General features: G+C 41.5%; 1 protein-coding gene across 1 annotated transcript; it reads left to right on the top strand.

The window, feature by feature from the left end:
• Positions 1 to 5,562: 5,562 nt before the first annotated feature.
• LOC139417118 (growth-regulated alpha protein-like) lies at positions 5,563 to 10,790 on the top strand. The gene is made up of 4 exons (XM_071166361.1): positions 5,563 to 5,681; positions 6,040 to 6,166; positions 8,159 to 8,242; positions 10,341 to 10,790. The coding sequence occupies exons 1-4, from the start codon at positions 5,618 to 5,620 to the stop codon at positions 10,393 to 10,395; spliced, it is 330 nt and encodes a 109-aa protein (XP_071022462.1). The 5' UTR covers positions 5,563 to 5,617; the 3' UTR covers positions 10,396 to 10,790.
• Positions 10,791 to 22,634: the final 11,844 nt, after the last annotated feature.

Below are 22,634 nucleotides of genomic sequence, written 5' to 3'. Positions count from 1 at the left end.
AAATGAGGAAAATGGCTACCTAAATATGATCCCCAATCAGAGACAACGATAAACAGCTGTCTCTGATTGGGAACCATATCAGGCCAACATAGACATACAAACACCTCTAGACATACAAAAACCCTAGACATACAAAAACTAGAGTACCCACCCTAGTCACACCCTGACCTAACCAAAATATATAGAAAACAGAGATATCTAAGGTCTGGGTGTGACAATAACTCTGTGCCAAGCATGAAAGTCATATATATACATGTTGTTATTGCCATGCATGAGATCCCCACATTGTAGCCTGTAGCTTTAATATATTCACTGATCATGTACTCTACCTTGGCAAATAAAGGTGTGTGGAGTAAAGGTGGTCTTGAGCTTTTTTTCCTCTGGTTGCACATGTGACATGCTGGTCGAAATGAGATAAAACAGATTTAAGTTTGCCTGCATTAAAGTCCCCGGCCACTAGGAGCGCCGCTTCTGGATGAGCATTTTCTTGTTTGCTTATGGCCTTATACAGCTGATTGAGTGCAGTCTAGCACAGACTGGAATATGTTCCCGGATTCATCCATGGCATTGAGGAGTATACCACCTCAGTCATCGTGTTCATCAATAAGTGCATCGACGACGTCGTCCCCACTGTGACCGTACGTACATATCCCAACTAGAAGCCATGGATTAAAGGCAACATCCGCATCGAGCTAAAGGCTAGTACTGCCGCTTTCAAGGAGCGGGAGACTAATCCAAACGCTTATAAGAAATCCCTCTATGCACTCAGACGAACCATCACACAAGCAAAGTGTCATTACAGGATTAAGATTGAATCCTACTACACCAGCTCTACACTAGTCAGATGTGGCAGGGCTTGAAAACTATTATGGACTACAAAGGGAAACCCAGCCGTGAACTGCCTAGTGACGCGAGCCTACCAACGAGCTAAATGCCTTTTATGCTCGCTTCAGGGCAAGCAACACTGAAGCATTCATGAGAACATCAGCTGTTCTGAACGAGAGTGTGATTAACGCTCTGTCATACTATCCAGGTCTGTTCCCAAACAATTTGAGCTTCTACTTTAAAAATCCACCTTTCCAGAAACGAGTCTCTCACCATTGCCGCTTGTTATAGACCCCCTTCAGCCCTTAGCTGTGCCCTAGACACCATATGTGAATTGATTGCTCCCCATCTGTCTTCAGAGTTCTTACTTTTAGGTGACCTAAACTGGGATATGCTTAAAACCTCTTCTGGATCGGACCCTTTCTAAAATTTTAGCCTGAAATGACATACCCAAATCTAACTTCTTGTAACTCAGGCAAGGATATGCATATGCTTGGTACCATTTGAAAGAAAACACTTTGAAGTTTGCGGAAATGTGAACGGAATGTAGGAGAATATAACACAATATATCTGGTAAAAGATAATACAAAGATAAAAACAACCGTTATTTTGTATATTTTTTGGCCATCATGTATTATTCCAGCCCAGCTGCAATTTAGATTTTGGCACCTAGATGGCAGCAGTGTATGTGCAACATTTTAGACTGATCCAATGAACGATTGCATTTATGTTCAAAATGTTGCATCAAGACTGCCCAAATCTCCCTAATGGCTTTATTAATAACTTTTCATGTTCAAATCTGTGTACTCTCCTCAAACAATTGCATGCTATTATTTCACTGTAATAGCTACTGTAAATTGGACAGTGCAGTTAGATTAACACGAATTTAAGCTTTCTGCCAATATCAGATATGTCTATATCTTGGGAAATGTTCTTGTTACTTACAAGAATACATAACAATACCTCAGCACAAATCAGAATGAGCAGCAGTACCGGAGGACTCCGTGACACCAATGGTGACTTTAAAACAGTTGCAGAATTTAAAGGCTATGATAGGAGAAAACTGAGGATGAATCAACAACATTTTAGTTACTACACAATACTAACCGAATTGACAAGTGGAAACAAGAAAGCCTGTACAGAATACATATATTCCAAAACGTGTCCTGTTTGCAACAAAACACCAAAATAATTCTGCAAAGAATGTGGCAAAGGATTAACTTTATGTCCTCAATACAAAGCGTTATGTTTGGGGTAAAGCCAATACAACACATCACTGACTACCACACATATTCAAGCATGGTGGTGGCTGCATCATGTTATGGTTATGCTTGTCATTGTCAAGGTCTAGGGAGTGTTTAAGGATAAAAATAAACAGAATAGAGCTAAGCACGGGCAAAATCCTAAATAAAACCAGTTTGTTTCCCCTTTCAGCAGGACAATAACCTAAAACACAAGGCCAAATATACACAGGAATTGCTTATCCAAGATGACATTGAATGTTCCTGACTTGAATCAGCTTGAAAATCTATGGCAAGACTTGAAAATAGCTGTCTAGCAATGATCAACAACCAACTTGACAGAGCTTGAATAATTTAAAAAAATTAATGTAAAAAGTCAAGGGGTGTGTCACGGCTGTTGAAAGGAGAGGGCCAAGGTGCAGCGTGGTTAGCGTACATTTTCCTTTTATTAATCAAAATGACGCCGGACAAAACAATAAACACTACAAAAACAAACTGTGAAGCTCAAAGGCTATGTGTCCTAAATAAAGTCAACCTCCCACAAAGATAGGAGGGAAAAAGGGCAACCTAAGTATGGTTCCCAATCAGAGACAACGATAGACAGCTGTCCCTGATTGAGAACCATACCTGGCCAAAACATAGAAATACAAAATCATAGATGACAAAACATAGAATGCCCACCCCAAATCACACCCTGACCAAACCAAATAGAGACATTAAAAGGCTCTCTAAGGGTCAGGGCGTGATAGTACACCCCCCCTAAGGTGGGGACTCTGGCCGCAAAACCTGAACCTATAGAGGTCTTGGTGGGCATCTATCCGCGGCGGCGGCTCAGGTGGCTCACCCCTCCACCTCTGGCTCACACCGCTTTGGTGACTCCTCTGGTGTGGGTGACCTCGCCGCCGCCCCTGGACTGGGGACACTCTCTGCGGGCCCCGGACTGGGCACCCTCGTTGCGGGCCCCGGACTGGGCACCCTCGTTGCTGCAGGCCATGGACTGGGCACCCTCGTTGCTGCGGGCCCCAGACTGGGCACCCTCGTTGCTGCGGGCCCCAGACTGGGCACCCTCGTTGTGGGGCCTGGACTGGGCACCCTCGTTGCTGAGGGCCCCGGACTGGGCACCCTCGTTGCTGCGGGCCCCGGACTGGGCACCCTCGTTGCCGCGGGCCCCAGACTGGGCACCCTCGCTGTGGGGCCCGGACTGGGCACCCTCGTTGCTGAGGGCCCCGGACTGGAGGAGCACGGGGAGTTGGCTCAGGTCTCCAACCTGACTCTGCCACACTCCCCGTGTAACAACCACAAAAAAAACATTTTTGGGGTTCTTTCTCCTAGAGGTGAACGTACTGTGGTGCGAAAAGTGCAAATCAATCCCAGAACAACAGCAAAGGACCTTGTGAAGATGTTGGGGACAAGAGTCGATGTGCAGCAGTTGGGACGGAGTCAGGTGCAGGACACAGAGGATGAGTAATAATGGACTTTACTCGAATACGACAACAAAATAATTTCCACGCAGGGTAAACAATCTAGCTCACAAAATGTAGCGACAGCATAACACAGAACAAACATGCACAAAACCATGAGGGGAACCAGAAGGTTAAATAAGGAACATAATTATGGGAATGGAAACCAGGTGTCAGTAATAATGGACTTTACTCGAATACGACAACAAAATAAATGGAAAATGAAAAGTGGATCGGTGGCGGCATGGAAACCGGTGACGTCGACTGCCGAATGCCGCCCGAACAAGGAGAGGGACCAACTTCGGCGGAAGTCGTGACAGCTGGAGAAAACAGGTACAAAAGTATCTATATCCACAGTAAAACGAGTCCTATGTCGACATAACCTGAAAGACCGCTCAGCAAGGAAGAAGCCACTGCTCCAAAACCGCCATAAAAAAGCCATACTACAGTTTGCAACTGCACATGGGGACAAAGATCATACTTCTTGGAGAAATGTAATTTGGTCTGATGAAACAAAAATAGAACTGTTCGGCCATAATGACCATCGTTATGTTTGGAGGAGAAGGGGGGAAGCTTGCTAGCCAAAGAACACCATCCCAACCGTGAAGCACGGGGGTGGCAGCAACATGTTGTGGGAGTGATTTGCTGCATGAGGGGCTGGTGCACTTCACAAAATAGATGGCATCACGAGAAAGGAAAATGATGTGGATATATTGAGGCAACGTCTCAAGACATCAGTTAGGAAGTTAAAACTTGGTCGCAAATGGGTCTTTCAAATGGACAATGACCCCAAGCATACTTCCAAAGTTGTGGGAAAATGGCTTAAGGACAACAAAGTCAAGGTATTGGAGTGGCCATCACAAAGCCCTGATCTCAATCCTATAGAACATTTGTGGGCAGAACTGAAAAAGCGTGTGTGAGCAAGGAGGCCTACAAACCTGACTCAGTTACACCAGCTCTGTCAGGAGGAATGGGCCAAAATTCACCCAACTTATTGTCGGAAGCTTGTGGAAGGCTACTCTCTACTATTATTTTGACATTTCAGATTTAAAAAAAGTGGTGATCCTAACTGACCTAAGACAGGGAATTTTTACTAGGTTTAAATGTCAGGAATTGTGAAAACTGAGTTTAAATGTATTTGGCTAAGGTGTATGTAATCTTCCATCTTCAACTCTATATTCGACTGTATATGTGTTTACATGAAAATTTACAATACCGTCAATTTTGGCTTTCGAGCGGAAATCGCTCAGTTCTGGCTCAAGTATAAGACGCATCTCAATAAACATCAATCTGTCAGTACAACAGCGATGCCAACACTAAGCTAAAGAGACAAACAAACCCAATCTGACAGTTAGATCCATTTGTAGCATTGCTTGCCTCACTTGCCAGAGGATGTCTGAGTGAAGAGATTTTATGGTTGCTGATTTCAGGGTCACAAAGGTTTGACCAACATGATCGCACAACGAACGCTCACATCAGTCGAAAATCACAGCCAGAGAAAATGTAAAAAGAAAAAGGAATATTTTCCCTGACAAGCTGGTCTCTACTTCAGACAACCCCGAAATGGCCCTTCAACTTGACTCAGAGAAATGTTTCTTCAATGTTGTCCAGGACAGGAGACTAATCATGGAAAGCTACTGAAGTGGACACAAAGTATATACTTCATTGGCGGGGAAGTTTCAGGTTACGTCCAAAATGGCACACTATTCCACACTAAATTAAAATTCCACTCTCTGTATTCTGAAAGGCACTAAGTGCACTACTTTTGACCAGGGCCCATCAGAGGAAAAGCAGCCACCCACTTATATCTTTCTATGGAGAGAGAGAGAGAGAGAGAGAGAGAGAGAGAGAGAGAGAGAGAGAGAGAGAGAGAGAGAGAGAGAGAGAGAGACAGAGAGAGAGAGAGAGAGAGACAGAGAGACAGAGAGAGAGAGAGAGAGAGAGAGAGAGAGAAGCAGCAGCTCTCTCTTCTATTTGGTCAAACACATGATTACCAGAAAAACCAGGGCACTCACATCCGACAACAGAATCATCATTGGAGACCCATAGTACAGCAGCCTCCCACAGTGCTGCAAGTAAAAGGATATCACCATGAACACTGCAAACATAACCATCGTTCTGCTCACCCTCCTGGCAATCTTCTCAGCAACTGAAGGTAAATAATCATTCATTTATCACTTAATATTGTATACGTAATTACTAATTCATTACTGCTATTTTTGTACTAGTGCATGATAGTTTATTACTTTGTTGAATTTATAACCTGGTTACTTTCATTTGAAGTTTTCGCAACTAACTCTTTACATGAGTGTTCTTATGAATGTGTTATTATCATGTGTATACAGTGTAATAACTATTGTAACTACTACTCATTATTACACTGTATATACAGCATTAACCCTTAACCTAACTCTAACTCTTGATATCATCATACATCATTCAAGATAAAAAGTGAAATCGAAATAAGAAATGTAAGACAAACCCATTGTGCTTTCCACCCTACCTCTCTATAGGGAAAAGACAGCCACGGGTTCTACGCTGCCTTTGCCCCAACGTGCAGACTGGTCGTATTCCGTTCAGGAATCTGAAGAGAGTGCTGCATCTCCCTCCTCGACCGCACTGCTCAAAGACTGAAGTCATGTGAGTAACTCCCTCAACTGATAAATCAACATAATTGAACATTTACAATCAATAATGTGTTTGATTATTAATCCATTTTTTTCTCAGAATAAGTAAAAAGTACAAAATACATTTTTTTTAAAAGTTTTGGAGTCCCTCAGCTATGGAACGTCGTTTGGGTCGTTGCGTGTCAAAAAAGACAAGTCAAATAACACTATTTGACATGTCAAATAAGCTTGTTGACCAATCAGGACACATCACATAATCATTTAAAGCATTCATATTTTTTACGTAGTTATTATACATTGATTACACTAGCACTCGTATTTCATATATCACAACGATTCATTGATACGTATGCTATGATGCTGGCATAGTTGTCTCTACAGTGCTGGTCATTAAAAAAAAGAAAGCTAGCTCGCTCATGGATGCAAACAATGTTCTTCCCCAAAAACATAGCAAAACGACATAATCTGCTTCAGTAGGTATAGTTAGCTAACTATATAGCTAGGTGTCATCATCTAAAATAACTAAATTCATAAGACAGTTCTTATTTGATTAATGGTGGTCGGACCATCTATGTGAAGCTAGCCACAATAAGGATTAGCTACAATGTTGACTTTGCGGTTTGCCTACAAACTAAAGGTTTGTCACTGACAGTGATGCAAATGAATACAAATAGTAGAATTCTGCCATTATTGAGTAGATCCTGATAAATGAGGTTGGAACGTTGTTAAATAAAATCAACAAAAGACAATCATTTGTTAATTTAATAAAAATCTGTTGAAATCACGCTGGATGTATTATACTTTAGAATTGCATTGCGGGCATACTTATTCCATTTCATTGATCCCCAATCCTTAGGTAAAGCTGTACAGTGCAAAATGAATGTCAATACACACAATAGGCTGACTGGGGAGGGGATTTCACACAGTCACAGTCCCGCGATAAGAGCTACAACGCTAGTATTTGCGTAAACCCTTCCCAGATGTGTTCTGTGGGTGTCACCTAGACGGATACCCCATTTCATTGCTTCACATTCCAACCTTTTCAACATTATCTACTCTAAATATGGCAAGATTCCACCAATTAACCTTCTGCATCACTTTCAATGGGGTACTTTTATTTTGAAGGCATACCGCAAATTCCATTACTGTGCCTAATCCTTATTGTGGCTAGCTTCATAACACATACCACGGTCCGGTCGAGCGTCATTAGCCAGATGAAGCTAACTGGCTGCTTATAACGTTGGGCAACAGTGTTAAGTAGCTGGCTAGCTATTTATTTTCATGAACTGAAGTTCAATTTCAATAGGCGAACAACAAGTGGCAACCTAGCTAATAGTTACTCACAAGGATTCCTAAATCATTGCTAAGAATAATGAAAATGACTGCAGTTGTAGGCTGGTTGTGTGGTGCTAGCTTAGGTACCAAGCTAAAGCTAGGTAGCTAAGCTACCTTAGGAGTTGCGGTCGAACAAATAGTTAATGCTTTATTACCAACGCGGTATTGTAAACACATCGTTTGTGGCCGGTGTTTGCTTGTTTGCAGACCTTTTTTGTACAGCTTTGACAGTGCTACTGGTAATAGTGGTGGCGCTTGGCAAATTCAGAACACACAACATTCCATAATATAACTGATATTTGAGTGTCAAATTAAAAGCTTATTTAACAGGTCAAATAGTGTTATTAGACACGTCAAAAAGTGTTATTTGATGGGGAATTTTTTGACACGCAGGGACCCAATCATTGTTCCATACTCAACAGATAAATCAACACATTGATAGTTGACCATCGGGTTAAATGTTTTGACATTGATCTTCAGACTAAGTGTTGAAAACATGAAAAGTAACTTACAATAAAAAAACGGTGGAGGTTTAAGAATTTGCTCAAAGGAACACAGAACAAAGGTACTGGTGCACATCTTGAAGATAATGCGTTAAAGGAATTGTCGGTAATTCCTTACCTTGAAAGAAGTCTCTGGAGTACAGACAATCTCCCTTTAATTATTTTAGTATCACACTCAAAAATGGACGTCAACTCTGCCTGGACCCAAATGACCGCCCGGTGAAGATTCTGGTGGCGAGATCAACCAAAAGGTAATAGATGGCAATCCAAACAAACTTCTGCTATTGCCTTTTCTTAGCGAGATAATTTATTTGTCCCAGATCTGTTTGTTTTTATGCCAAGAAAGCAAAACAGCACAAACTGATCTGGGACAAGGCTAGACAGATCATGGTTAATGAACAACATTTAAGAGAGACAGTCTACTTCATGAGTGTCAAACATACGGCCAGCAGGATTGTTTTTCTCAAATGTTTGAGCAGGTTAGTTTTTTTTTGTCATGAATCTTGTTCTGGAGGCAGCTCTGCAGAGGCCACTGGGCACACACTGGTTGAATCAACGTTGTTTCCATGTAATTTCAATGAAATTGAAACAGGTTCCAACGTTCCATCTATTCCAACGTGGAATAGATGTTGAATTGACGTCTGTGCCCAGTGGGAGGTCACTAGATGGCATAGCCACAACATCATTAAATCTGATGTTAATCCTTACCTTAACCCTAAACTTAAATTAAGACTAAAAGCAACAAAAAAACTTAATGCATTTTACAACTGTTAGGTTCTGAACAAAGAGAGTAAATACTCAAATGCATATATTTATTACATGTCTAGACAGCCAATACATCTCTGAACTTAACCTCTCTAGGGTATGTGGGACGCTAGCGTCCCACCTGGCCAACATCCAGTGAGATTGCAGAGCCAAATTCAAATACAGAAATACTCGTGAAAAAATTCAGAAAACAAAACATATTTTACATAGGTTTAAAGATTAACTTCTTGTGAATCCAACCACGGTGTCAGATTTAAAAAATGCTTTACGGCGAAAGCATACCTTGCGATTATTTGAGAACATAGCCCAGCAGACAAATCATTACAAACAGTAACCAGCCAAGTAGAAGAGTTACACAAGTCAGAAATATAGATAAAATGAATCCCTTATCTTTGATGGTGGCTCTCAGAAGACATTAATTTACTCAATAAATGTTCCTTTTGTTCGATAAAGTCTCTTTAAATTCAAAAACCTATTTTGTTTGCGCGTTTTCTTCAGTAATCCACAGGCTCAAACGCAGTCAAAACAGGCAGACAAAAAAATAAAAATTGGATCCGTAAAGTTCATAGAAACATGTCAAACAATGTTTATATTCAATCCTCAGGTTGTTTTTAGATGATCTATAATAAATGATCTATGATATTTCAACCGGACAATAACGTTGTCAATATAAAAGGTAAACAAGAAAGGCACTCTCTCGGGATTGTGCATGAAAAAGCTCTGTGACAAGGTACGGTCCACTCATTCAGACAGGTCTTACTCCTTCATTTATCAGAATACAAGCCTGAAACCATTTCTAAAGACTGTTGACATCTAGTGGAAGGCATAAGAACTGAAATTTGAGTCCTAAGTCAATGGATACTGTAATGGCATTGAATAGAAAACTACAAAACCCCCCAAAAAACTACTTCCTGAATTAATTCTTCTCAGGTTTTCGCCTGCAAAATCAGTTCTGTTATACTTACAGACACTATTTTAACAGTTTTAGAAACTTTAGAGTGTTTTCTATCCAAATCTACCAGTTATATGCATATCATCTCTTCTGGGCCCGAGTGGCAGGCCGTTTAATTTGGGCAGGCTTTTCATCCAAAATTCCGAATGCTACCCCCTACCCTAGAGAAGTTCATTTGTTCCTCTCACTGGTGTAGTCATAGCCCTGCCTTATGCTAGATCCTTTGTGGGCGTGGAAGTGTGTGAGATAGGACTATAGTAGGAGAGTCGTAGGGGTGGGCCCCTCTCCCAGAGGTTTCTTCTCACTTCATCTGTCAACTTGACCTCGAGACGGATTCCTCGCTCCTCCCTAGTTTCTGCAGCTGGCATCCCTTATCAAGAGACTATCGCCCTTCACCTCCCTCCTTAGAAACATGGAACAGAATCCAAATCCCTATCAACCCTTCATTGACCCCAACATATACATTCCTTATACATGTAAAGTAATCAATATGTTCTAGTATGGTAACATGAATAGGTATATTTCAAGCTAGAATCCAACACAAAGACAATTTTCACTTTGCAGCTGGCCTATCTTAGGGGAAATCGTTCAGTTCTGCCTAGTTTGACTTGTTTGTCTTTTCTCTTTCCCAGAATGCAGGAAAGTAAACATTCTAAAGAGGTTGGAAGCACTACTCATACCCCGTAACACTTGTTAACAAAATGGTGAACGTGATTCAACAACCTGTGTCTTGGACTGCCGGCCCAGCGCTCCCTTCTGATACAATTCATTGCATTGTAGGGGATGTATGGGCATTTTGCTCTGCGAAAGCTTTCACTAGACAACTTTCTTCTTATGAGCGGAAGTGTACAATGTAGCACATTTTATGTCTATTGCTTGTTTTTATTATATGTTTATTACATATGTTATAATACAAATATGTTTATTATATCTTTACCTGTGAAGGACCCAGGAAGGGTCAGAGGGATGAGTCCTTAGAAGAGAGCTGCATACAGTAGGTAAATGAAAAGAGTTCCTTATAAGAGGACTTTTAGACCTTAGATCAAAGTGTTTGTCCATGTTATATTTATGCTTTCACTTCATTTCCAAGCAAGCAAATAAAAGCAACATATTCATATTTGTTGACTGTAGTGGTATATTTATGCTATTTCTATTGAACCTTTATTTAACCAGTAAAAACCTGTTGAGACACAGTCTCTTTTTCAAGTTAGACCTGGTCAAGAAAGCAAGCAGTCAACACAACATTACAAAATGTAAAACATATAACACAAACAGCACACCAGCACCACACTTATATAATGTTACATTTTCAGTCAGAATATAAGCATCATACTAAAGATAATGGCAGTGTAGTGTAGTCTCAAATGGAACATATTACATTTATAGTGCACTACACAAACAATGATTGGCTAAAAACAGGTCAATGATGGTATTCCGCTGTGGCCTGCTCGCTCCGGGCGTAGATCTATATCTTTGGTATTTTCTCCGTGCCTCTTCTTTTTTGGGGTTCTTGGTTCTGGTCTGATTCTGGAGCGCGATAAGTGTATAGGAGGAAGGGGGGTGGAGAGGGATGGGGGTGGAGGAGGATATGTCCATCGGTCTGGTGCTGGAGGGGGAGCGATGTGGCGGCAAGGCTGGAGAATGGAGGTTGGAGAACAGGGAACAAAGAGGGCCCAGACCCACCTGGCCACTCACACACAAGTTGGTAGGTGTGTTCAATGTGAGATGCATCTGTGGCGGACGTTCTCAGTACATACCTTGTGCCGTCTATGGATGAATTTCCTAGTGGGGAGGCAAACATGAACAGCCGTCTGAAAAAAGTTATTCTGTTCTGAGTGTTTTGTCAAGGTCATGGGTCATTGGGAGACTCCGGGTTTGATCATTTAATTGCAGAAGTGGATGAGGGCCTCTAGCGGGTTGTTTGTGTTGTGAGGGGGGACTAGGAGGGGGAGACGATTTCTAGCAAGGCATTGGGGGTTTTAGGAGTTGTAAGTTCAGGTGCAGTCATGTGCAGTAAGGACCATGGGGGGACGGATCTGGGCCCGTAGGGGCTAGGCTGGAGTGATCAGGGGTGTTACAAAATGGGGGAGCGGTAGGGAGTGGTATGAGGAAAGGATTTGGAGGGGATATGTTTCTTCTGAGGGAGTAGGGGAGTTTGGGGGGCCTGCATGCTGGCTTTGTGATTATGGGGTTGTTTTGTTGTCTGGTGTGGTGTGTTGTGTTGTTTTTTCCTAATTTTCTGTTTGTCGTTTGTTGTCTGGATTTTGTTCTTGCCACTGTGGTTCTTCTTCTGCAGTGGAACTCATATATATAACGGCTGTTGGAAGGAGAGGACCAAGGTGCAGTGTGGTACGTGTTCATACTTTTATTTGAACTGAACACTGAAATAACAAAAATAACAAAGAGAACGAACAAAACCAAAACAGTTCTGTCTGGTGCAGACACAAAAACAGAAAACAACTACCCACAAAACACAGGTGGGAAAAGGCTACCTAAGTATGGTTCTCAATCGGAGACAACGATAGACAGCTGCCTCTGATTGAGAACCATACCCGGTCAAACACACAGAAATAGAACACAAAAGATAGAATGCCCACCCCAACTCACGCCCTGACCAAACCAAAATAGAGACATAAAAAGGTCAGGGCGTGACAATATACTTTTAGGGAACTCATACACTTGTATAAGCATCAATGCAGCTACAAAAATGTCAACGTTAAACCACAACGTGATAACTATGCAATAGAATGGCATTGAATGGATTGCTGATGTTTTACATGCTCCTAATTAACTGTGCTATTTTGATAGTTTATTGATGTTGTTTGTAACTTGTTTTTTTACTAATTTTGTACATAATGTTGCTGCTACTGTTTCTTCTGAACGAAAATAACTTCTGGACATCAGAACACCGATTGAAGGACCAAAAGGACCAAAAGTCCTAGGACCAAAAGTCTCCTTAACAGCTTCTACCCCCAAGCTGTAAGACTGCTGAACATTTAAACAAATTGTTTACAGTGACACCCCTCCCCCCCATTTGTTTTTTACACTTGTGCTACTCGCTGTTTATAATCAATGCATAGTCACTTCACCTCTACCTACATTTACAAATTACCTCGACTAACCTGTACTCCTGCACATTGACTCGTTACCTCTACCCCCTGTATATACCCTCATTATTGTTATTTTATTGTGTAACTTTGTAATATGTTTTACTTTAGTTAATTTATTTACTTCTTAACTCTTTCTTGAACTGCACTGTTGGTTTAAGGGCTTGTACATTTGCATTTCACGGCAAGGTCTACACATGTTGTATTCAGCACGTCACAAATAAAATTTGATTGGATTTGATGAACAGGAACGACATACCGCTCATGGTAACTATCTGAAAGCCAAGCCCCTACTACACTACGTCTCCAGTCTTCTGATCTGACCAGCTGGGTCATATCTCATTTACCCAGGACCAATAACCCAGCACAATAGGCAGGGTTGTGGAGTAACGGATTACAAAAAAAACCTATAATACATTACGTTACCAGCTAAAATATTGTAATCAGATTACAGATACTTTTGAAAAACAAGATGATGACGTTGATGATAAATCAGAGACCACTATGATGACACACCAAATGTGTTTGATGGATCGCAGGAGAAGAGCAGGAATAGGTTTTTGTAGGTTACAGTCCAAGCTATGTCTTCCAATGGTGCGACTGCTGTCGGTATCCAAAGATTATCCAACTTGAATAAATGCTTGTAGGTAAGGATGACATCAGTGGTGTCGTCTACAGTGATACAGATATCACTTATTATTGATACCTACATAGCGCATTAATGTGAATCACACTGCTGCTCTCTTATTTAGCTATTTGCGCCTTACGGATTATGGTTGTTGTGGATGGTGGTTCACAAATCGAAGTGTGTATTTCAACCCAATAATAGTTGAATTCAAGCATTTTAAGATGCTAATCAATCATTGTTTTTGAAACCAGTGGACAACCAGTGAAAAATGTGTTCTTGCAACAGCTGCAGAGTGCGGATCCAAGCCTATGGAATGAAAGTAGGGCTTTTGTTGCTCAATCTAATTCAGGCTGATAAAAAATCATATTTATAGGCCTAATGGACACATGCTCAAACTTGCACACTTTTGATAGACTTAAAGTGGCAATCTGTAGTTTTTTTATGTATTTCTTTTTTATTTCACCTTTATTTAACCAGGTAGGCCAGTTGAGAACAAGTTCTCATTTACAACTGCGACCTGGCCAAGATAAAGCAAAGCAGTGCGACACAAGCAACAACACAGAGTTACACATGGAATAAGCAAACCTATAGCCAATAACACAATAGAAAAAAATCAATATACAGTGTGTGGAAATACATACATTTTTGGATTTATAAATTTATGTATCCATTGATTCTTGAAGAATATATCTTATAAATGCCTCATGAGCTTAGTTCAACTGTCACACTCCATGAGAATCCAAAATATAAGCTTGTTTTACTCCAATCTTGGCTAACATTGTGTAGCCTCATAACATGGTTAAAACAATACTTTTTATATCATAGATGGTTAGTCTGTTAAGGTTTTCTTCCTCTGAAGAGGAGGTGTAGCAGGGATCGGACCAAAAAGCAGCATGGTTATTTCGATACATCTTTAATAAAGAACGATACAAAACGTGACCAAACCAAAACAGCCCTATCTGGTGCGGAGACAGGAGCAATCACCCACAAAACACTCAAAGAATATGGCTGCCTAAATATGGCTCCCAATCAGAGACAACGATAAACACCTGCCTCTGATTGAGAACCACCCTAGGCAACCATAGACTTACCTAGACAACTCTACTATACCACAATCCCATAACCTACAAAAACCCCAAGACAAAACACACCACATAAATAACCCATGTCACACCCTGGCCTGACCAAAATAATAAAGAAAACACAAAATACTAAGACCAGGGCGTGACACAGTCCTTGCATCCATAGCTCTGTCTACTAATCAGAGAGTGTTTACATTTCTCCAGGACCATCCCTCAGCTTTTTACCAAAACAGAGGCGGGGTGTTCGTTTTGTTATTGTTTCATCTGTGAATTTGCCCGTTAAACAGCTGCATATTATCAAGATATCAAAGTGTCACCAACAAAAAGGTAAACAAAAGGCCTATAGCAAATTGCAGCATATGGAATTAATTTTTCACAAGTAAATAGAACGTTTCAGTAGTGCTGAAAGCATGCCTTTCCATGAGTGCAGCATTTAGTTTTCAACTCAAATCAATGAGCCCAATCAGTCCTCCATGACAACATTATAATAAACAACAGAGTGGGGCTGGCTAATAAGTCCTTAGTTTTGGGGTCATGCTCAGGTTAAACAATTTGGCTAATCTATACTTCCATATTTGAGGCCTTGACCTGTGAAGACAATGTCTCACACAATACCCGTGGTTTACTGTTTATGGTCATGACTAAAGACAATTAGGAAAATTCATCACACATTGTATCCTCATTTGTATTTTTTTTACATTGTATTTTGTTATAATATTTTGATATTGAATACTGCAATGTTGGCTTGCAAGTTAAGCATTTCACTGTACTTTGTGCACGCACAAGCATTTCTCTACACCTGCAATAACAACTGCTAAACATGTACTTTATTTGACCAAAATAAAACATTTCCCAAAACACATAGGTCTTGGAATGTTACCATGTCTTTCCTAAGAACAAGACTCACTGTGAGAACATTGATGTACTGCAGAATGAGCCAAGAATGACTTATTTTAGTGTTGTGAGAAGGACATGCAGAGATCAAAGCTTAGGGCCAGCTGTTCAGACACAGATTCATTCATTTAGCCTAGTCCAAGATTAAAAAGTTATTTAAATTGAGATTCTCCATTCATTTAAGCCATGCTTTATAGCTCCGGACTAGGTTTAGGCTTAATCTGTCTGGGAAACCGGCCCTGTATGTTTTACCCTTTATGTCTCTATATTCAAAACATACTGCAGAAAGTGTAACAGAATAATCTCGTAAAAAGTAAGGACATGACCCAACTGTCTCCCCTATTGGATTTATGGTTTTGTGAGAGACCATGTGACAACCCACTGGGCAGAGATGTCAATTCAACGTCTATTCCACATTGGTTCAACTGAATTTCATTGAAATGGCACGGAAACAATGTTGATACAACCAGTGTGTGCCCAGTGGGAAATTACTTAGCAGTTTAAAGAAGTTTAGGTTCCTCTTTTTGATAAATGTTTTATAAATATTTGCACGTTAGTTTATTTGATCTGACACCTTGTTTATGACTGCAACAGTTTAGGTGTGCTGTGTTTTTCTGCACCTTTTATATCATGTGTAGCATACACTACCACTGCTTAGTGTCTCCAACCCTAAAAATGTCCGCTGCTCTTTCCACAACCTCCCTGCCTTGCAGGTACACGAGACATACCAGTTGATGACTACATTCCGGTAAACATGATTTGAACAAACAAAAATGAAAACCACACACACACACATGCTTGTGACAGGCACTTCACTTTTTTTCTATTAAAAAAGTTTCATTAGGTTTTCTTGTTTTTCAAATCAACAAACAAACATTCCACATTCAATACAGAGTCAATGTGCGGGGGAATAGTATGTGCATGTGCGGAGGTAGTATGAAGGTAGTATGTACATGTAGGTAGAGTTATTAAAGTAACTATGCATAGATGACAACATAGAGTAGCAGTGGTGTAAAGAGGGGGTGGGGGGCCCTAGTCTGGGTAACCATTTGACGAGATGTTCAGGAGTCTTATGGCTTGGGGGTAGAAGCTGTTTAAAAGCCTCTTGGACCTAGACTTGGTGCTCCGGTACCGCTTGTCATGTGGTAGCAGAAAGAACAGTCTATGACTAGGGTGGCTGGAGTCTTTGACAATTTTTAGGACCTTCCTCTGACACTGCCTGGATGGCAGGAAGCTTTGCCCCAGTGATGTACAAGGCTGTACGTACTACCCTCTGTAGTGACTTGCGGTCGGAGGCCGAGCAGTTGCCATGCCAGGCAGTGATACAACCAGTCAAGATGCTCTCGACGTTGCAGCTGTAGAACCTTTTGAGGATCTGAGGACCCAGGCCAAATATTTTCAGTCTCCTGATGGGGAATAGGTTTTGTTGTGCCCTCTTCACGACTGTCTTGGTGTGCTTGGACCATGTTGGTTGTTGGTTATGTGGACACCAAGGAACTTGAAGCTCTCAACCTGCTCCACTACAGCCCCGTCGATAAGAATGGAGGTGTGCTCGGTCCTCCTTTTCCTGTCGTCCACAATCATCTCCTTTGTCTTGATCACATTGAGGGAGAGGTTGTCCTGGCATCACACGGCCAGGTCTCTGACCACTGACTGGGTGTGAAGGTTAGTACTTTTTAGGTAGGGAGCTAATGATCAATCATGTATGACATTGCTGGGAATGTGTAAACTTACATTTTTTATTACCATATAATTTTTGTATGTTCTCTATAGTTATGCAGTTGGGAATGTATTAATTGACCAATTCAGCCACTTGGGTACATTTGGGCAAACTTGTGAGGGACACCTGGAAGACTTGAGTCAAAATCTTATGTAGATTTCTCAGTCTGAAACTTGACACACACAATGCTTGTGGACAACAACTAAATTACTCCAAGCTTCCGATTTTAATCTAATTTAATATTTTGCATTTCAAAGTTGATGCAAAAAAAAATATTTTACCAGATCTAATGTGTTATATTCTCCTACATTAATTTCACATCTCCACACACTTCAAAGATGTTTCTTTCCAAATAGAATCAAGAATATGCATATCCCAGCTTCAGGTCCTGAGCTACAGCCATTTGGGTATGTCATTTTAGGCGGAAATTGAGATGAAGGCCCGATCTAAAACGCTTTCTCCTCAAGGGTTTTTACATGACATATTCTACTCTGATTTAGCCAGTCTCCTGTATTCCTGAAACTGAGTTGTCTCTTGAACAATTCTCCTCCATATTTATTCCTCTGGCAGATAAACATTCCCCTTTTAAACAATTCAGAGTCGAAAGGTAGATCTAACCCTTGGTTTTCATCGAAGCTATCTGAGTTCATTCAGATGACAATTCATGCCTGGGCCAAAGCAAGGAAAACTGACTCTATAGTTGACTAGAAATCTTTTGCATAAATGAGAAACATTTGTACTATCTCCATTAAGACAGCTAAATCAAGCTACATTTTAAGCTCTATCTCTGACTGCTGGTGATCCTTAAACATTTTGTAAAACAGTAAATGCACTGAAGAGTAGAAATTCCTCTTCTTCCTTGCCTAAGCAAGTTTTGTCTGACTCTGGCATCATAACTGAGAAGAATGGTATAAGTGATGCTTTTAATCAGAATTTTACCTCTGCAGGCTTTTTATTTGAGAGAAACGGTGGTTTAATTCAGGGGTTAAAAACAAAATGTTCACTCTGTCACCCCTTCCAGCTTTGCGGGGACATCCCTGCCCCGTATCTATTTCTATGGGCACAAGCACTGTTCTTGACACAAACTGTTCACACCCCTCTTGTTGGTGGATACTTTGTTTTCCAGGTTTTAAAGCTTATTTCCTGCAAATCTACACATTTTGTCATGAGGTGCAGAGAAAACCTTTCCATTTTAAAGCTTATTTCCTGCAAATCTACACATTTTGTCATGAGGTGCAGAGAAAACCTTTCCATTTTAAAGCTTATTTCCTGCAAATCTACACATTTTGTCATGAGGTGCAGAGAAAACCTTTCCATTTTAAAGCTTATTTCCTGCAAATCTACACATTTTGTCATGAGGTGCAGAGAAAACCTTTCCATTTTAAAGCTTATTTCCTGCAAATCTACACATTTTGTCATGAGGTGCAGAGAAAACCTTTCCATTTTAAAGCTTATTTCCTGCAAATCTACACATTTTGTCATGAGGTGCAGAGAAAACCTTTCCATTTTAAAGCTAATTTTCTTGCAATTCTATACATTTTGCCGTGTCTATTGTGTATTCCTGTGATATTTAAGTGACATTACAACAAAATCTAGGGGCTTAAAAAACATTATCTAACATGGGCTAGTTGATAGCTCTTCTAGCATGAGAGCAACTTTTTTTTTTAAATGCTAACTGTTGCAAGCAAAAACATATTATATAGCTTTCAAACATACATATTGATCTCTTTTCCTCTCCACTGGTGCTGTAGTGCACTGTCTGTTTTCTGTTTTCCCAAATTCAGTTTTCTCAGGGTTTTTTTCTCCTGGTTTTAGATTTTTTCATTTTTCACTCTCAAAATTACAATTGCTCATAGAGAAACGATGAAATTGGATGTTCTGAGTCCATGTCAATGCTTAAATCACATCTGAATGCCATTTTTTGGGGTCTGGAAGAAAACAAACAAATTCAAATAGCACTTTAATTGCGCATCTGGCCCTTTAATTGTGAATCTAGCGAGTGAGGAATGTGCTGTCTAGCGTACTAATGTAGAGATGGTTCAGTACTGTTGCTGCTCATTTCATGGCAATGTTTGCAAATAACAAATTATAGATACAAATTATATACTTACTCATTATATACAGTTGAAGTCGGAAGTTTACATACACTTAGGTTGGAATCATCAAAACTCGTTTTTCAACCACTTCACAAATTTCTTGTTGACAAACTATAGTTTTGGCAAGTCTGTTAGGACATCTACTTTATGCATGACACAAGTCATTTTTTCCAACAATCGTTTACAGACAAATTATTTCACTTATAATTCACTGTATCAAAATTCCAGTGGGTCAGAAGTTTACATAAAATAAGTTGACTGTGCCTTTAAACAGCTTGTAAAATTCCAGATAATGATGTCATGGCTTTAGAAGCTTCTGATAGGCTAATTGACATCATTTGAGTCAATTGGAGGTGTACCTGTGGATGTATTTCAAGGCCTACCTTCAAACTCAGTGCCTCTTTGCTTGACATCATGGGAAAATCAAAGGAAATCAGTTGATTTGTTGACCTCCACAAGTCTGTTTCATCCTTGGGAGCAATTACCAAATGCCTGAAGGTACCACGTTCATCTGTACAAACAATAGTACGCAAGTTTAAACACCATGGGACAACGCAGCCGTCATATCGCTCTGGAAGGAGACGTGTTCTGTCTCCTAGAGATGAGTGTACTTTGGTGGGAAGAGTGCGAATCAATCCCAGAACAACAGCAAAGAACCTTGTGAAGATTCTGGTGGAAACAGGTACAAAAGTATCTGTATCCACAGTAAAATGAGTTCTATATCGACATAACCTGAAAGGCCCCTCAGCAAGGAAGAAGCCACTGCTCCAAAACGCCATAAAAAAGCCAGACTACGGTTTACAACTGCACATGAGGAAAAAGATTGTACCTTTTGGAGAAATGTCATTTGGTCTGATGAAACAAAAATAGAACTGTTTGGCCATAATGACCATCCTTATGTTTGGAGTAAAAAGGCGGAGGCTTGCAAGCCAAAGAACACCATCCCAACCATGAAACACGGGGGTGGCAGCATCATGTTGTGGGGGTGCTTTGCTGCAGGAGGGACTGGTGCACTTCACAAAATAGATGGCATCATGAGAGAAAGGAAAATTATGTGGATATATTGAAGCAACATCTCAAGACATCAGTCAGGAAGTTAAAGCTTGGTCGCAAATAGGTCTTCCAAATGGACAATGACCCCAAGCATACTTCCATACTTCCAAGCATACTTCCAAAGTTGTGGCAAAATGGAACTCACCCAGCCTCCCAGACCTGCAGTCGAGAGGAGATTACCAGGGCACAGACCGTATGTGAAGTGGCCTGGCGCCAGTGACAAGAAGTTGTGGGAAACAGTGAATACTGACCTTACCTTGACCTTCGAGAAACTTCGAGGCACAGTGGAGAAGAAGTTGGAGAGGATGGGGGACATCATCTATGAGTACGGGACAGAAAGATTTCGAGTGGAAGAGGCAAAAGGCGGGAGAAAGGTTCCAACCCCACCAGTTTTCCAGGAGGCAACAAGAAATCAAGCGCCTCGTTCAAGAAAGGCGACAGCTTAAGAAACAGTGGAAGAAGGCCTCGGAAGTGGAAAAGGAGGGCATAGAGGCACTTCAGGCTGACATCAAAACCCGGTTGGCATCCCTCCATAGAGCAGAGAACCTACGGAAACACAGAAGGAAGAAAGAACAAACTAGAACTCGATTCTATAAAGATCCCTTCAAGTTCCTTAAAAGTCTCTTCACAAAGGAAAAAGTGGAGCTCTAAAAACAACAAAGAAAGACCTAGAGGAGCACCTGAGAACAACAAACTTTGACTCAAAACGACATGAACATCTGGCAATCCCATCAGATATCCCACCCATTGAACCCCCGGAACATCATATTGAGACCAGCCCTCCGATATAGAAAGAGGTGGAAAACACAGTTTGACGGGCAAGAACAGAATCAGCCCCGGGGCCAAATGGAGTCCCGTACAAAGTGTATAAGAATGCACCAGACGTCCTGAGGTTCCTCTGGAGGCTTATGAGAACAGCTTGGCAAAATAAGATAATACCCAAAGTGTGGCGTAGGGCAGGCGGGGTCCTGATCCCTAAGGAGAAGGATGCAGTGAACATCAGCCAATTCCGCCCAATCTCCTTAGTGAATGTCGAGAGTAAAATCTTCTTTAGGGTCATTGCCCAGAGGATGGCCGAGTACCTGCAAAGGAATGCGTACGTCGATACATCTGTACAGAAGGCAGGAATATCAGGGTTCTCTGGCTGCTTGGAACATTCCAGCATGATCTGGCACCAGATCCAAATGGCCAAGGTGGAGAAAAGGGACCTCCATGTAGTCTTCCTCGACCTCGCCAATGCATTTGGCTCTGTGCCCCATGAACTCCTGTGGTTTGCCTTCAGATTTTTCCACATACCGGACACCGTCACAACCCTGGTGAAGTCGGACTTCCAGGATCTGCAGTTCTGCTTCACCACCTCAGAGTTCACCACCTCATGGCAGTGCCTGAATGTAGGTATAATGGCAGGATGTACCATTTCTCCGTTGGCATTCTAAATGGCAATGGAGGTTATCATCAGATCCTCAAAATGGGTTGCTGGTGGACAGCGAGTCGACTCTGGTTTCCGCCTCCCTCCACTCAGAGCCTACATGGACGACATTACAACATTGACCACCACTGTCCCATGCACCAGGAGACTGCTCAGAAAACTCGAGGAGAACAGAAGCTGGGCCTGTATGAAGATTAAACCATCCAAGTCACGCAGCATCTCGATTGTGAAGGGAGTACTCTCTGACCTGAAATTCTTCATCGGAGATGACCAAATCCCAACAGTGTCTGAGCAGCTGGTAAAAAGCCTTGGAAGGTGGTATGATGCAAGCCTGAAGGACAAAGACCAGGTGCAACAGCTGCGCAAAGACATCAGTAGTAGCCTACAGTCCATCGACAACAACCAGCTACCTGGAAAGTTAAAGGCCTGGTGTCTGCAGTTTGGTCTCCTACCCCGGGTGTTGTGGCCCTTAGCAGTGTATGAGGTTCCAATCTCAACAGTGGAGAAGATGGAAAGAGGAGTCACAGGCTACTTAAAGAAGTAGCTCGGAGTTCCACGATGCCTTACCACCATAGGCCTCTATGGAGATGGTGTCCTCAATCTGCCCCTCACCAGTCTAACAGAGGAATTCAAGTGTGCAAAAACCAGGCTCCAGATGACACTGAATGAATCTCGAGACCCAGTGGTGAGCAACAACGCGCCGACCTTGGCTACTGGGTGCAAATGGAGGCCAGGAAAAGCAGTCCAGGAGGCAACAGCAGCCCTCAGACATGCTGACATTGTGGGTCATGTTCAGCAAGGGAGAGGAGGCCTTGGGCTAACTAGCCGTGCTGCTTGGAGTAAGGCCACTGCACCAGAGCGGCGGAAGATGGTAGTGCAGGAAGTACGCCATCAGGAGGAGGCTGCAAGGTGGGCCA

The sequence above is a fragment of the Oncorhynchus clarkii genome, chromosome 9 (genome assembly GCF_045791955.1).
Source record: "Oncorhynchus clarkii lewisi isolate Uvic-CL-2024 chromosome 9, UVic_Ocla_1.0, whole genome shotgun sequence".
NCBI classification, from domain to species: domain Eukaryota; kingdom Metazoa; phylum Chordata; class Actinopteri; order Salmoniformes; family Salmonidae; genus Oncorhynchus; species Oncorhynchus clarkii.
This window is presented reverse-complemented; position numbering and strand designations above follow the sequence as displayed.